Here is a 17,434-nt window from a genome sequence, read left to right on the forward strand (position 1 = left end):
ACTAGAGAAAGCCCGCTCCCACCAACGAAGATTCAACCCAGCCAAAAATCAATTAAAAAAAAAAAAAGTAATGGAGAATAAGTTAATGGGGACTGTACACTGGGAATAGCACAAACATTCCACCCAGCAAAGTAACTTCAGAAAACTCAAGTTCTAACACATTTCTTTTATTGTCTTCTTAGTTATTATAGCTGAAATTAGTTATTATATAGTTATTATAGTGAAATATCAGCCAACATTCACTATCAGTTGGAAAATAACTACTGTGAACATCTAAGATACACAGCTGGCAAATGAGCACATTAAAAATGTTCAACATGATGAACCATTAGGGAAATGTCATCAGACCACAGTAAGATAACTCTACACACTTTTAAAACAGGTTAATATTTAATACATTTAATATAACAACCAAGTACAGGTGAAGGATATAGGGGACCTTGAATGCTCCCATACAATTGATGGGAATGCAAAAGGGTACAGTCATTCACTTTAGAAGATGAAACCATATATTCATATAAAGGATTTTATGTACATTCATAATAAGATTATCTGTGATAGCCAAACCAAAAACAAACCACAAAACCCCATCATTTAACAGATGAATGGATAAACAATCAAAGGGTGGTATATCCAAACAGTGTATTTTTTAGGAATTAAAACAATAAACTATTATGGAATTCCCTAGTGGCCAAGTGGTTAGGACTCTGTGCTTTCACCGCTCAGGGCCTGGGTTCAGTCCCTGGTCAGGGAACTAAGATCCCACAAGCCTTGCGGCATGGCAAAAAGAAAAAAAAACAGAACTATTCACATCAGCAACTTGGATGATTCTCAAGATAATTATGCACCATGAAAGAAAAAGGCAAATACAAAAGTAAACACATTAAGATTCCAATGATATTAAACCTCTAGAAAACATTAACTAATTGAATGTGAAAGAAAGTCAACAGTAGTTGCCTGGGAGCCCATGGAGAGATGTCAAGGTAGATATGGAACTGATGGATGTTTGTTATTATAGTGATGGTTGTGATTTTACACATACTAAAAACTTACCAAGCTGTACATTTTAAGTATATTCAGTTGAGTGCCTACCAACGATATAGCTCGATTAAATTTTAATAAAAATTGGCTTCACATAAAAATCTGAATCTCCTTTTTGGAAAAGTAGAACTCTGGAAACCAACACATTAACTCCATCACATTTTCTTGTCTCATGGGAGGGACTGTCACAGTAGCAATAAAGACACCTGTCTTTATAGCAATGAAAGGTGTTTCTACTTGAGTTATCCAGGACCTCTTCCCGAGTCATAAAAATAACATGCCAGGATTACACGATTTTCCCCTTCCTCATTTTTTCTTTTCACTGCAGCAACGGCCTTGAGATAAACAATTTGGAGGTGCTGTGGGATCCTAAAACCTTTACAGTATTCAGTCTGACACTGACTTGGACCTCAGGAGAAGAGAAACAGCCCTGTACCTCCTAAGGATTTCTGCAAAAACTTTATCCTTTATGGCCATAATCCTGGTACATTTGTGAATGCAACTTTATTTTTTATTTTCCTAAAAATCCCAAATTACAGCAATTTGTCTTTTTATCAGAGTACAGTTGCTTTATTGGATGCAGCTTTAGAAAAGGCTCATCCCTACTTGTTTGCTTGTCTTTCACTTCCTACTAATTCCCTGAGTGTTTCTGTACCAAATATGGTTCCCACCTAATGTCTGTAATCTAACGCTCAGCAACACCAGCCTACCACGTTGTGGACATTATGGCTCATGGCTCTTTTCCAGCTGGACTTAGAGAACTTCTTCTCTTGAACAGTACTGGGGGTATGATGTGACATCCTCTGTGAAAAAGAGAACAACTCATGCTGCTCCAAAAAACACTGGTGGGGCTTCCCTGGTGGCACAGTGGTTGAGAGTCTGCCTGCTGATGCAGGGGACATGGGTTCGTGCCCCAATCTGGGAAGATCCCACATGCTGCAGAGTGGCTGGGCCCGTGAGCCATGGCCGCTGAGCCTGCGCGTCTGGAGCCTGTGCTCTGCAATGGGAGAGGCCACAACAGTGAGAGGCCCGCGTATGACACAAAAACAAACAAACACTGGTGGTTCTCACAACTCTCCCCATCTAAGGGTGATGTAAGGACCCACCAAAAATTCTGATATCCAGGTCACAACATTATTCCCACAAAGCCCTGCAGGAGGCCTTGGACAGCAATGCAAATTAGACACAAACTGCAATGAAAACTATTCTCTGCCATGATACTATCCCGACTGAGGTATACAAAATTCCCAAACAGGTGACATAGAGCTAGAAAAATCCATCCGGAGTATGACATGAAATAATGCCACTGAAAAAGGTAACCCTCTGTAAGCCACCAGCAGAACCCAGACTGGGTCACCTTGGTCAAAGCTGGTTAAGTCCATGGCCTAGTCAGTTAGACACAAGAGAATGGTAACACCCAAGTGCTCAGGCTACTCATGCTTCCCTCCACAGGATGCAAGAGCACAGAGGTCTACCTACGCTGATTACACTGAGGCGACTGCCACTTGGTAGAGGTAAGATGATTTTTACCACAGAAACTCACACTGACGTTAGTCTGGCAAGGGCCCTGCACAGGTTAGAAAGTAGAGTGTAGCTCCTTAAAAGCTTCCTATGAACCTGGTGCTCACAGGCAATCTACACACTAGGGCTGTTCAGATGTATGGCATTCAACTTCCAGTTGATGACTCCCTCACAGAGCCTATTCAGTATGATGTATTAACTAAGGAGACAGCTCATTCACTGCTCTCCTCATCTCATTTGAAGGCCTTTCTCCGGTATGAACTTTCTGGTGACGAATGAGGTTAGACCTTCGGCTGAAAGCTTTCCTACATTCACTGCACTCAAAGCGTCTGTCTGGGCTGTGAAGTTTCTGGTGCTCAGTCAGAGCAGACCTTTCACTGAAGACTTTTCCACATTTGCTACACTCAAGAGGCCTCTCTGTAGTGTGAACTTTTCGGTGTTGAGTAAGTTGGGTGTTTTGGCTAAAAAATTCTCCGCATTCAGTGCACTCGTATGGTCTTTCTCCAGTGTGAATTCTCTGGTGTTGAGTGAGGCCAAAGCTTTGGCTAAAAAGTTTCCCACATTCAATGCATTTATAAGGCCTTGCTCCAGTGTGAACTCTCTGGTGCTTAATGAGAGTAGAGCTTTGGCTAAAAAGTTTCCCACATTCACTGCATTCATATGGCCGTTCACCAGTGTGGATTCTCTGATGTTTAATGAGGCTGGGACTTTGGTTAAAGAATTTCCCACATTCACTGCACTCATAAGGCCTTGTGCCTGTGTGAACTCGCCGGTGTTTAATTAGGTTGGAGTTGGACGTAAAGAATTTTCCACATTCATTGCATTTATAAGGCCGTGATCCAGTGTGAATTCTCTGATGTTCACTGAGGCTGGAGCTTTGGCTAAAGAATTTCCCACATTCACTACACTCATAAGGCCTTTCTCCAGTGTGAATTCGCTGGTGCCGAACAAGTGTGGGTTTGTTGCTAAAAGCTTTCCCACATTCCCTGCACTCATACGGCCTTTCTCCAGTGTGGACTCTCTGGTGCTGAATAAGTATGTGTTTATAGCTGAAGGTTTTCCCACATTCACTGCATTCATAAGGCCTCTCTCCAGTGTGGACTCTCTGGTGCTGAGCAAGCCTGTACTTGCGGCAGAAGGCTTTACCACATTCACTGCACTTATAGTGCCTTTGTTCATTGTGAAAGGCTTCCACACATTCGGCGTCCTTTTGTGGAGTGACCTGGTGCTGGAGAAGGCTAGAGCTACCAGGGAAATTCTTCCCAGCCTCCTGGCATGTGGAAGACTTCTTGGATGCATGGACTGTGTGGCTGTTCATAAAGGCCTTACCCACATCTCTTCTAAAGAGTTTCTTTCCACTGTGCTGGTAAAATTTCACACCTGACCCACACAGTTTCTGGCCAGGGTTTGTTCCGAGGTCCTCAGCTAGATGCAAACCACCTTCTAAGTCTGGGCTACACCTCTCCCAGGGATAGGCCTCCTGGGTGGACAGGTTTGTCTTTGAAGTATTTATTCGTGGCATTTCTACAAAAACATTCTGCTCAGAAGGTGTCTCCTTGACCTCTGCTCCATGCGAACAACCTGAAAGCACAGACATATGTATGAACTTCATGTAGATTTTGGTAGAAGGAGGCAGCCCCATCACAAATATCAAATATGTGTCTGACATACCAAGGAAATAATCCATGGGACTGTTTTCAGGACAAGGGAGCTGGGGGCAGGTAAAGAAAGCGCAGCTGTGCAGGACTGTGCCTCTCCACGTCACAGAACAGGGAGGACTCACCAGGCAAAACGCACAAGGATGGGGTGGAGCACACAGAGGAGCTGGGGTCCACAACTCACTCCTCCAGGAACGGTTTTCACCAGGGCCTTGGTTGCTGGTGACACATGTGTGCTGTATGGAAAGCTGTGTCCAGGCCCAGGAAAATCCGATTGTCACTGAGTACCTGGTGTTCAAGGACTATTTTGAGGATAGGTGCAGAACTCATGACACGTTAAGTGTAGGCCAATACTGAAAAGCACAGAGGAGTGAGGATGGGGAGGACCAATGCGGAATGGAAGACAGAGAAGTGAGGGATAGTCCTGGGTTCGAAGTCAGAGTAGATATGACAGAAGTAAAGTGTCAAGAATGGGTAGGAAAGATAGAAATGAGGTACACAGTCACTGTCCTTGACACCAAAACAGTGCTGGGCACAGGACATGTTCCTGATATGACTTGACTCCAACCATAATATCACATCCTTCCCCTGATGCCAATCACCAGACCCAGGTTCACTTTGAGCCCCTCATGTTGTGCCTGGAGTCATGTACACTCTGTCAAGTACCCAGGGTTCTCCTCTCAGCTTCACTTGGACAACATGCGACCTAGAAAATGCAAGTCCTAAGGGAAAGACAGGACAGGTGAGCGGTCAGCACTGGCCCACAAGGGCAATCAATTCCAAAACAATCTCAGGAAAGAAAAACAGTATCACATATTGAATCTTTGAGGAGAATATCACAGCAACAGCCAGGTGGACCCCACAAAAAGTGACCATGTCGGGTCCGAGCAATTCCTGGTACTGTCAGGCCCCAGGAAATGACAGCCAGAAAAGGGCAGAACCTGGAGTACAGAGGTGGCATGGGTCTACAGTCAACTTAGCAGGGAGTGGCTGAGACTAATGAAACCCACTGGACTAATTCCAAGTCATCTGACACAGAAAACCTTCACTGAAAAAACTTCAGAGCACTTGGCATTAGGTCTACTTGTGAAAGGAGGTCATATACACACTCAGCCTTAGCACTGACAGCACAGATGACAGGGAAGCAGTAATAGAGATGTGGTCACTGTCTAGCTGTGAAAAAACAGACTTGCCTTTGGAAAAAAGGGGAAAGGCAGAGGCCTGCCCAGGATGCTGGGATAGGTGTGAGAGCCTTACCCAATGATGCAACAAGTGCAAAGGTCTCCAGCATGACATCGTGGTACAGGAATCTCTGGGCCTCATCAAGAAGCCTCCATTCCTCCTGGGAAAAGTACACAGCCACGTCCTCAAAGGTCACAGAGCCCTGTGATGACAGGGACAGATGTCTCCATAAGCAGCCTCTCTCCCCAGGACCCTGTAAGTACCCCTAACCCATACTCACTCTGGGTTCATCATCCTCCCCAGCTCCCTAACTCAGAAGGCACTGGTACCGAATAACTCTTCGTGCTTCCTTGAGCACTAGGTACAACTCTCAGCAACAACAGGCAGGTGGACAGATAGATGCCATCTAAGCTGTGGACCTGGTATGCAGGGCCCCCTCCCTCTCTTGCGCGACAACAGCCTGAGAGTCCCCAGGATCACGTTACCTAGACACAAACAAACTTGGGCTCATCGTCCTCTCAAACTCCTTGCATGAGGGCCCTGGGGCAACGTGGTCACACACCTTCCCCACATGCATATTACTCACTGGCTAACTCCTCATACATCTGATCCCCATCACCACCACCCGGCCCACAAAATTGGCATGTCTCCTGCCTCCTCACATATCCTCTGCACATGGCACCAGAAAGTGCCTGCCCATGCAACAGGATCCCACCGTACCCCATCTCTCCACTGGTGGCTCCCCAGCCCTGTTCTGAAGGCTTCCCCACCAGGCCTTGTTCCTGACTTTAACCTCAGTCAAAACATGTAGATCTAAATACCTCTGGTCTGGTTCCACTTCTGTATTCCTCACTATGTCTCTTCACCAATTAGAACCTTTAAACACCCATTTAAAATCCACACCCACTTGACACACCTAAGGTAAACTCATCTGACACTGTAACAGAAACTCCCCAAGTTCCACCACAAAAGCCTGGTGAGTGCATAGGAAGTCAGCAGCCTGACTTCACTATCACTTCACCTCCATTTCTGCTTTCCCTTTGCATCAATTTCACAGCCACTCTCCCATGAAAACCTGGGCCACCTGCTGGACTTTCACCACCGCCTTCTGTGCCACTGATGATCAGTCCTGTTCCTTGAATGTCTTTGTGACACCCACAGCCCCCCTTTCCTCCCTTGTCCCCTAATGCATCCTGAACCCTCTCCAGCACTCTACATCTGCATGTTCAGCTGTCCACTTGTCTCCTATACTTGGGAGTCACTGAAACAGCTGAAACTCAACATGGCCAAAACCCAAATCCTAATACTCTCACTAAAAAGGACTCCTACCACTGACTTCTGCATCTCAGTTTGATGGTACTTCCACACTCCCAGATGCAAAGGGAAAAAACTCTGGAGTCATCTGTGATCCCTCTACCTTAGAAAATCTGGTCAGCCCCTACTTTAAAAGCAAATCCAGAAGCCAAGTGTTTCTCCTACCTCCACATCCACCCACCCTGTCCAGCCACAACCAATGCTTATCTGGATGACTGCAACAGCCTCCTTGATAATCTCCTTGTCTTCCTCTCCCCCAGTCTGTTCTGCACTCTGCACCCAGGGGTAGCCTTTTAAATCCTAAGTAAGATCATTTTTCTCCTCTGTTCCAAATATACCATGGCTGCTATCACTCTCAGAACAGACTTCTGAGAGTACCATTCTAGGTGCAACTTCTCAAAGTACCACTCTAGGCCTGACTCCGGCCCCCTTGCTCTCCATCCTCACCAGACATTAATAGAGACCTAGAAGTCCTAGAACACTCCCATCTCACTCTCATCCCCAAGCATTTGTACATACTAACCCCTGTACCTAAGACAACCTTCACATCTCAGTCTACTGGCTGCCAAAAATGGGTATCTGTCCATATAACCTCTGGCCTGGACTTAGAAACCTGGGCTTACGGTTTCTCTAGGGTCTTGAGATACCAAGGCCAGGAAGGGTGGCAGCAAAAGAGTTCCAGGACACCTGACACTCACCAGTGCAGTGTCCATAAGTGGTTCTGCTGAGTGTGGAACCTGTGGGAAGAGCAGGGCCATGTAACTTTAATTCCCATCAGCAACATAGACGAAAAAGAAGATTAATGAGTGAACCGTTTAATACTGAAGTCAAAGATAAATGCTCAAGGGAAAAATAAAGCATGTAAAAGAGGGCAGAAAATGTTATAGAGTTGTGCCATAAAGTCACATGGATAACTTGAGAAACGGCTTCCCAGAAGTGGGACAAAAAGGTGAAAATCCTGTCAGAGTCATGCCTGGTGTGTTTGAGCAGCACCCACGAGGATGGTGTGACTGGGGCCCAGTGAGCCAGAAGAATAAGGGATCGTGTTGGCGAGGAAGTGGTGTTGGCAGGTCATATAGCACTATTAAAGCCCTGAGCAACAAATATCAAAATTTAGTCTCATTTTATGTACAGGTCTGTTTCTTACACTTCCAGACACTTCCATTTGTTTCCCTTTTTCTATCTGTTTATCCCTTGCCTATATCATATTTTTCTCTTCCCATAGCTTGTAGCTGGCCCTAACAGGTGGCCCGGAGTTCTTATACTTCCTTTTCAAATTTTACTCTGGTCATATTAAAAATTATTGTTTTATATAAAATTCCAGCTTACATAATCCATAGATTAAATTCTGATTTGAAATTACTATAACATTGTATAGTATAATTTAAGAATATGTACTTTTAATACTTATCCATATTCTTTGGTGTTAAATTTTCCATAAATATTCAGATTATCTGTAATTTCCTACATGCTTTTCTCTCTGGTGGAAGAGAACAGAACCACCATTTTTCTGACTATGCATTCAAAATGAATCTCTGATAAAGGGGATGTTCCTAGAATCAGTAAAAGTGCTTGGCCTCCAGCAGTTGGGGATAACTGGACCTCATTTTGGACTCTTTAAACTTAAGAGAAAGGAAATAAGATATAGGACCTGGCCTCTATTCCATCCTCATAGACATGGAAATATCTTCTTGAGCTCTTAATATCCTGCTAGGGTTTCGAAGCATTATGACTTTTTATCCTTACAATGATTCTTTTCAGCCCTCTTAAAACAAGTATTTTAACAAAATATTTTAATCATTTTCTCTTACAAGATCACCAGAGGAAAATTATTTAACAGTAAAATAAATATTAGTGGAAGAGCACAATCTCTTAAAACACGAAAACCCTCTGTGTGTGTGCAGACTGTAAAAAAGTAAGTTTATGTAAGGCATTAAGTGTGTGTCAAAATATAATTATGAAATAGTTTAAGTATAATTTTCATTCAAAGAACTAAGTTAAAATTAGTAACACAGAGCAAAACAAGATGAGTAAGTGGAAACGTTAATTTAAATACAATAAAAAATTTAACATATAAACTAGACAGATGTGTGCTTTATATACTCCAGAACACATTCCAAGTATGGCTACAGTACTAGTGCTTATAGATACAGAAAGCAAACCGGAAAAAAAAAAAAAAAAAACCAAACAAAACCCAAACAAAAAACCATAGGCAAAAAAAAGCCTTCAACAGGAAAACGTACAGACATTTTACTCATGTATTCATATCTACAGAATAGTACACAAAAAGGAAAATAGATACCCTGCATGAAAAACATGCGTAAGGTCACACCATATTGTGCAAATGAAGAAAAACACATCATAATACTTATATGATTCCATTAATTAAGTTTTAAAACAAGCGACCGGAACTAAACTACAGCCATCGAATATTTTCTACATAGTTGGCAAAACTATCAAGAAAAGCAAGGAAACGCTTACTTTAAACAACAGACAATACTTTAACTTTTGAGAGATGGGTATAATTGTTTTGAAGGACCCCACTGGCGGCTTCTGGGATCGCATTTTTTTACCTCAGCGCTTAACAGATACTAATTTTAGAGCTGCTTATTCAACTGTATGTATAAGTTCTGTGCAATTTTTCTCCAGGCAGGTCATTATTTTAAAATTCGGAAAACCAAGGTTTGGGGGCACGAATAAATATAAACATAGGACACGTGTAAGAAAAAATTGGTAAGATCAGAAACAGTGCAGAATGAGAAGAGTTGGGGGAGGGCCCTGAGGGCGCAGCATTTACCTGAATCGGACCCATCAGCGCTGCCGCCGCCAAGGGAGTCTGTGTGCGAAGGTGGGGCCCGGGCACTGCAGCCCCCGTCCCGGCCCCGCAACAGAGTCAGGCTGGATGGCACCCACGCCGAGCCTTAGACCCGCCTCAGAGCTGCCTCAGAGCAGCGGGCACAGCAGCTTCCTGGTTCCTTGATCTCGGGCTGGACCAGCGTCCTCAACCTCACCACCAGTGAACAGATTCGTGTTTACAAAATGTCGCCGATCCACGCCGGAAGGCCCGCCCAAACGCCGTCCTCCAGAACGGAAGTGCCTCTTCCCGAGTCTTCATTGGTCCAGTGCCCCTGACGCGCGGCGCAGTGCTTTCAGGGTAATGTAGTTCACAACGCTCCCGTCCCCGGCAGAGGCGGTGACCCCCAACCTCCAGAGAAATGTTCCGCCTCACCCGGAGGGTTGCTGGGAAGTACAAAGGCTGTGAGCACGGGGCGGGGTTTCACGTTTCTTAAAGGGGACGCACCCAGATTTCCTTGAAATGTAGTCTGTGCTGATCACAGAGAGGTACAGTGACAATAATATTTAAGATGTTCCCCAAACCGGCAAAACCAAATGGGCACATGACACCGGGTTTTCGCTCAGACACAAAGTGCATCCATGCTGAGCTGCAGTCAATAAACATTGTCTTGTTGATCTTCCAGTACATGTAAGCTGAAGCTTTAGACTCAATTTATGAGCCTCACTGTGTTAGGTCAGTGTCAAGAAAGTAAAGACTTCAGACAGGGCCATGCCGGGCAAGACAGAGGAGGGATGTGGGGCAGCCAGAAGCAGGTGGACCAGGCTCTGTGTCTCTGATTCCATCACAAAAAAACGTAAAGCCTGTGACACTGTCCCATTCAGGGACCGACACATATTTCTTGCTCCACATTTTAATATGTATTCAGTTCTTCTCTAGAAGCTAAGATCTACCTATCTGAAAAGGAAGAGGGACTTACCATATGTAACTTTCTGTCTGGAGAGTGACTCATAGTTCATTTGGAAAGGGAGCATCTGAACCCAGAGGTAAAGGATTGGATTACATGATCTCCTTTCCTTGCTGGTGAGTCAGTATAATTTCACCTGCAAGTGCAGTGAAAATACATGGAGAGTTGAGCTTATCTCAGGAAAATATTTGTGAAATGTTGAAATTGCTGAAATCAATCATTATTTAGTTATGCAAAAGTGGTGGCCAAAATAGCTCTTGACCATGTGAAAGAGGTTAGGATCTCAGTGAAGACTGAAGGAACACTGAAGTCTGAGAATGAGGGAATGAAGCTGAGCGCGTAGGTACACAAGAAACTTGGCTAATCTGTGGATATAGCTCTCCAAGTTGTGATTTATTATTTATTTATTTAAATCATTTTTTAGTATACCAAACAATGCCAGCTTGAAGGGTGACATAGAGCAGATATCTTTGCCAGAATGCTAAAAACAAACAGGGCATCTGTGCCATCATATTTATACCCTCCTTAACAAGCACTCATTAAGTGCCTACTCCATTCCAAGCACTATTTTGGCTGCATGGGACCCATCAAGATCCAAAGAGACAAATATCCCTACCCTCATGAGTCTGACTTTCTGGTCAAAGGAGATGGACAGTAAAAATTAATGACAACATAGTCTATTGCATAATACTTTTATGTGTTATGAGTGTTAACCAAAATTTCGGAAACGAATACCTGATTGAAGTTAAGACGCATTTATTTGGGGCTTGTTAGGACTGCAGCCTGGGAGACATAGTTTTGAGAAGCACTAAAATTGTGGTCCCCTGGACTACAAAATGGAGGAAGGTTATAAAGGCAAAAAACAGAAGGTCACAGTTAGTTCCATAAATTTTTTATGAAGAATTATATTTGGAGCTGTCATGAGGTAAGGGTGCTTGTAAAGCAAGGATTGATTGGAGTTGGAAATGTATGCATAGTTACAAGGGGGACTCTTGAAACCGCAAGGCTGTAGGTAGCAGATATTTTTAAAATGTCTAATGTCTGCTATCAAACTGAACTTGGGTCTTCTAGCCCGCTGTGCAGCAAAGCTAATCTACTAACACTGGGTTGTGGTGAAGGAAAGTATAGTGTTAATTGCAGGGTATCAAGCAAGGAGAACAAGCAGCTGTAGCTCAAAAGACCCAAACTTCCTGATAGATTTTAGGGACGGGCATTTAGAGGGTTGAGGGATGCAGCTCGTGGACCTTCTTCTGATTGGTTGGTGTTGAGGTAAGAGGGTGATGTTTCTGGAATATAACGGTTGTGGTCAGCATCCTCCACCTGGGTGGGGGTCTAAGTTTCTGCAAAACAGCTCAAGTATCTGTGTCAGGTTATGTGTGTGTGAAGGTACCATGTCACTCATTAGACATCAGAGAATTCATACTGGAGAAAGGTCTTATGAGTGTTTTGATGTAGGAAATTCTTTCATTGCAGCTCCACACTCATGAGACATTGGACAAATCCCACTAGAGAAAGGCCTTATTAGTGCAGCTAATGTGAGAAATTTTTGTAGTAAAACGCCAGATTTGTTACACACCAGCAAGTTCATGTTGATACAAGGCCTTATAAGAACAGCGAATATGGGGGCCTTCCCTGGTGGTGCAGTGGTTAAGAATTCGCCTGCCAATGCAGGGGACACGGGTTCTATCCCTGGTCCAGGAAGATCCCACATACATCGGAGCAACTGAGCCCGCGTGCCACAAGTACTGAAGCCCGTGCTCCTAGAGCTGGTGCTCCGCAACAAGAGAAGCCACCTCAATGAGAAGCCTGTGCACTACAAAGAAGAGTAACCCCTGCTCAAAGCAACTAGAGAAAGCCCGCGTACAGCAACAAAGACTGAACGCAGCCAAAAAAAAAAAAAAAAAAAAGAACAGCAAATATGGGAACTTCTTTACATATGATTCTGGCCTCATTAAACATTGTTGAATTTACACTGGAGAAATGCCTTCTGAGTGCAGTGAATGTTGGAAAGTCTATAGCCAAAACTCTCATTCATTTGGCTCCAAAAAATTCACACCAGAGAGAGAACTTATGAAGGAAGCAAATGGGGAAAGGACTTCAGCCAAAAGTCTGCTCTGAATGGCATTGTGAAGTACATATTATGTACTTTGGGTTTTTTTTTTCCTTCTTACTGTGTTAAAGCACACATACATAAAACTTGCTATCTTATGTATTGCATTTTATTTATATTTTTTAAAGTGATTTTTTACAATTATTTTTTTATTTATTTATTTTTGGCTGCATTGGGTCTTCGTTGCTGCACGTGGGCTTTCTCTAGTTGCAGTGAGCAGGGGCTACTCTTCGTTGCACTGCACGGGTTTCCCACTGCGGTGACTTCTGTTGTGGAGCATGGGCTCTAGGCACACGGGCTTCAGTAGTTGTGGCACACGGGCTTAATTGCTGTGTGGCATGTGAGATCTTCCCAGGCCAGGGATCGAACCCGTGTCCCCTGCATTGGCAGGTGGATTCTTAACCACTGCGCCACCAGAGAAGTCCCCAGTTTGTGTCTTTTTGTGAATACCTTACTTCAGTTATAATAATCTCAAGATTAATCTATCATGTGTCATGTTTCAGAATTCCCTTCCTTTTTAAGGCTGAATAATACTCCATTTTATGCATATACTACATCCTCATGCATTCATCCATTGATGGACACTTCCTTAGTTTCCATATTTTAGCTGTTGTAAAGAGTGCAGCTGTGAGAATGACTGCACAAATACCTCCTTGAGATTCTGCTTTCAATTCTTTTGGGTGTATAGCCAGAAGTGGAATTGCTGGATCATATGGTCATTCTATTTCTTTTAAATAAATTAATTTATTTAATTTATTTTTTGTTGCATTGGGTCTTTGTTGCTGCACACGGGCTTTGTCTAGTTGCAGCGAGCGGGGCTACTCTTTGTTGTGGTGCGCGGGTTTCTCATTGTGGTGGCTTCTCTTGTTTCAGAGCACGGGCTCTAGGCGTGTGGGCTTCAGTAGTTGCAGCACGTGGGCTCAGTAGTTGTGGCTCGCGGGCTCTAGAGCGCAGGCTCAGTAGTTGTGGCACGTGGGCTTAGTTGCTCCATGGCATGTGGGATCTTCCCGGACCAGGGCTCAAACCCACGTCCCCCACATTGGCAGGCACATTGTTAACCACTGCACCACCAGGGAAGTCCCGGTCATTCTATTTTTAGTATTTTGAACTGTTTCCTTTATTGGCTGTACCATTTTATGTTCCCATCAAAGGTCCACAGAGTTCCAGTATCTCCACATCCTCTTCAACATAATTTTATTTTCCATTTCATGTTTACTAGTAGCTATCCTAATGAATGTGTAGTGTCTCATTGTGATTTTATTTAGCATTTCCCTAATGATTAATGATCACATACTTCTTGGCCAATTGTGTATATTCTTTTTTTAAATTTTATTTATTTATTTATTTTTGGCTGTGTTGGGTCTTCGTTGTTGCGTGGACTGTCTCTAGTTGCAGCGAGTGGGGGCTACTCTTCGTTGCGGTGCGTGGGCTTCTTATTGCGGTGGCTTTTCTTGTTGCGGAGCACAGGCTGTAGGCACAGGCTTCAGTAGTTGTGGCACACAAGCTCAGTAGTTGTGGCTCACAGGCTCTAGAACGCAGCCTCGGTAGTTGTGGCTCACGGGCTTAGGTGCTCCACAGCATGTGGGATCTGCCCGGACCAGGGCTCAAACCCGTGTCCCTGCATTGGCAGGCGTGTTCTTAACCACTGAGCCGCCAGGGAAGTCCTGTATATTCTTTTTTTAAATGGCTATATTTTCCTCTTTTAAAATCAGATTATTTTCTGATTGTTGAGTTGTAGCAGTTCTTTGTGTATATCTAGATACTTATCAAATATATGATTTGCAAATGTTTTTCTTCCATTCAATAGATTGTCGTTTCACTCTGTCGATTGTGTCCTTTGCACAGAAGTTTGTAATTTTATCGAGTTTTGCTTTTGTTTCCTATGCTTTTCCAATGCCAAGAAGTTATTTCCAAATCCAGGATCACGAAGCTTTTTCCCTTTGTCTTCATCTAAGGGTTTATGGGTTTATATCTTACTGTTAGGTCTTTGATCCATTTTGAGCTCATTTTTGGGTGTGGTGTAAGGTAAGGGTCCAATTTCATTCATTTGAATGCAGATATCCACTTTCCTACAATTTGTTGATAAGACTTTTCTCCTCCCAGGACTTCCCTGGTGGTCCAGTGTCTAAGGTTCCACGCTCCCAATGCAGGGGGCCCAGGTTCAATTCCTGGTCAGGGAAATAGATCCCACATGCTGCAATCAAGAGTTCAAATGCCACTACTAAAAGATCCCACATGCCTCAACGAAGATCCCACGTGATGCAACTGAGACCTGGCGCAGCCAAATAAATAAATAATAAATATTAAAAAAAGTCTTTCCTCCTCCCATTGAATTGTCTTAGCACACTTGTCGATTATTTGATCAAATATATTGGCTTCCAGTTCTGGGCACTCTGTTGTTTCATTGGTCTAAATGTTTGTCTTTATGACAGTACCACAGTGTTTTGATATATAGTTTTATGAAAATACTGTCTTGCTCCAGTTTTGAGTCCCTGGCTTGATGCTAGTCATTTCCCCTTTTGGAGCAGCTGATTAAGTCCACACCCAATCACTGTCTATATCAGGCACTCACACTCTGGACTGCTATACACCATCCCTTATGTCCTAGAGCCAGGATACCAGGCAACTGGAGACAGCCTCTATGCTCCTGACACCATGAAATTATTCCAGCCACATCATCCATGGGGAGCCTCAGAGACCTAGCTAGCCCCAGACCTCTTGCTATACATAGGGTGCTCCGTACAGCTCCAGGTTGCTTACTGTGTCCCTGTACAGCCCGTTGTGTGCCCTGCCTGATGCCCTTGTCTCATTCTAAGCCCTAGGTAACACAGAATTCTGCCTTTTATCTACCCAAGTGTCACCAGGAACATATTTTTTCAAGGTTAAGAAGTCCAGCACCTTTTTTTTTTTTGGCTGAGTTGGGTCTTCTTCGTTGCTGTGCACAGGTTTTCTCTAGTTGCGGCAAGCAGGGGCCACTCCTCGCTGCAGTTCGCAGACTTCTCGTTGTGGTGACCTCTCGTTGTGGAGCCTGGGCTCTAGGAACGTGGGCCTCAGCAGCTGTGGCACGCGGGCTCAGCAGCTGTGGCGCAGAGGCCCAGTTGCTCCACGGCATGTGGGATCTTCCTGGATGAGGTCTCGAACCAGTGTCCCCTGCATTGGCAGGCGGACTCTTAAGCAATGCACCACCAAAGTCCCCTAGGGAGATTCTCTTAAGTACCACGTATATTGGAAGCTTTCATGATACACCTTGCACTTCCAGACCTTCCTGGAGTCCTTGCCAGAAATAAGTTGTTACCAGTGTCTGTTACGTTAGCCTTCCCTCCTCTGCCACACGCAGAGTGCCGCAGTGTGTATGAATCATCTGTACAGTGCTCAGCAGGCAGGAAGCTATGCTTCCTCCCTTCATCTGGAGGACTCACCCATCTCTTGACTTTGGGGGTATCTCATTCCCTTCCCGCTGATTGTTTTGTGTGGGATATTACCCAGTTCTGGAAAAGAGGACTCCAGCTGGCTTCTGCAGGCAGCTTGTGGAGATTGCCCTTCTTAGTGAGTATATTTGATTGACTTGTAATGGTTGGGTTGATTTTTCCACCCTCAAAGTCACCCGACCCAGGACTCTCCAGCTCACACTGCTGGTGTTTGTGATGGTAAAGTTCTTATTGATTAAGGGACATTTACCCATGGAGTTCTATTTACTGTATGCTGTGGATTGACAACAGAATGAAACAGTGAACGGATTTTGTGGGCACCTCTAGTTTGTATTTGCTATTCAGGATGGAATAGCAAGAGGATAAAGAATAGCTGTCAGTCCATATTTGGTTCAGTTTGCATTGCTGCACGAGGCCTCCTGGGAATGTCTGAAGGACCTCACCAATTTCTTATCCTGGATATGAAGATTATTTGCCTCCCAGAATCAGCTTGAGGAGGGGCATTTGGCAGTAGCCTGAGTTGGGTCCCTTGTCCAAAGAAGATGTCCCATGTTCCTCAGCATTGTTGGGGATAGCTAACAGGGCATGTGATTTCATGAGGGGGAAGTGTCAGGTTAAGGCCCCTGCAGGCTGCTTGGCCAAACAAAATGGATGCCAAGGTAGCAACACGACGGAGTAGCTTAGCTAAACTCTCAACACTCTAAAAATGAGAGTCTCAGCAATCCACGGATGTCCACATGAAACCTAGTCACATGCAGGAGGTAAAGGGTGGGGATTATACTACCCTCCTAAATTAGAAAAAATCCCAGAAAAGAATCAAGGGTTATTATTTTTTTTTGTAACACTGTAACTCTTGGGGGTACACAGCCTCTCTCAGCTCCCAGAGATCATTCTTTTATTTATTTGTTTGTTTATTTATGGCTGTGTTGGGTCTTTGTTGCTGCATGTGGGCTTTCTCCAGTTGCGGCGAGTGGGAGCTACTCTTCATTGCGGTGCGTGGACTTCTCATTGTGGTGGCTTCTCCTGTTGTGGAGCATGGGATCTAGGCGCACTGGCTTCAGTAGTTGTGGCACGTGAGCTCAGGAGTTGTGGCACATGGGCTCAGTAGTTGTAGCTCGTGGGTTCTAGAGCACAGGCTCAGCAGCTGTGGTGCACGGGCTTAGTTGCTCCATGGCATGTGGGATCTTCCTAGACCAGGGCTTGAACCCATGTCCTCTGTATTGTCAGGAGGATTCTCAACCACTGCACCACCAGGGAAGCCCCAAGGGTTATCTTAAAGCAAAAGGACAGCTTATCATTCACGAGGTTTGCAAACCAGAGATGTACAGCATTCAGCTATAAATGAAACTACGTTTGGGAGGGGTGGTGAAGGGGGTGAGGAATTTTTAAAAGCAAAACCTACAAAAGCCACAGTTGGCA

At 44.3% G+C, this 17,434-nt stretch overlaps 1 protein-coding gene across 1 annotated transcript; it reads right to left on the minus strand.

The window, feature by feature from the left end:
* Positions 1–368: 368 nt before the first annotated feature.
* LOC112397978 (zinc finger protein 501-like) lies at positions 369–9,760 on the minus strand. The gene is made up of 4 exons (XM_024742332.1): positions 9,514–9,760; positions 7,415–7,453; positions 5,478–5,604; positions 369–4,143 (listed from the first exon to the last, which is right to left on the minus strand). The coding sequence occupies exons 1-4, from the start codon at positions 9,526–9,528 to the stop codon at positions 2,762–2,764; spliced, it is 1,563 nt and encodes a 520-aa protein (XP_024598100.1). The 5' UTR covers positions 9,529–9,760; the 3' UTR covers positions 369–2,761.
* Between the last annotated feature and the right edge of the window lie 7,674 nt (positions 9,761–17,434).

This window comes from Neophocaena asiaeorientalis, unplaced genomic scaffold, assembly GCF_003031525.2.
Source record: "Neophocaena asiaeorientalis asiaeorientalis breed wild unplaced genomic scaffold, Neophocaena_asiaeorientalis_V1.1 scaffold582, whole genome shotgun sequence".
NCBI classification, from domain to species: Eukaryota; Metazoa; Chordata; class Mammalia; order Artiodactyla; family Phocoenidae; genus Neophocaena; species Neophocaena asiaeorientalis.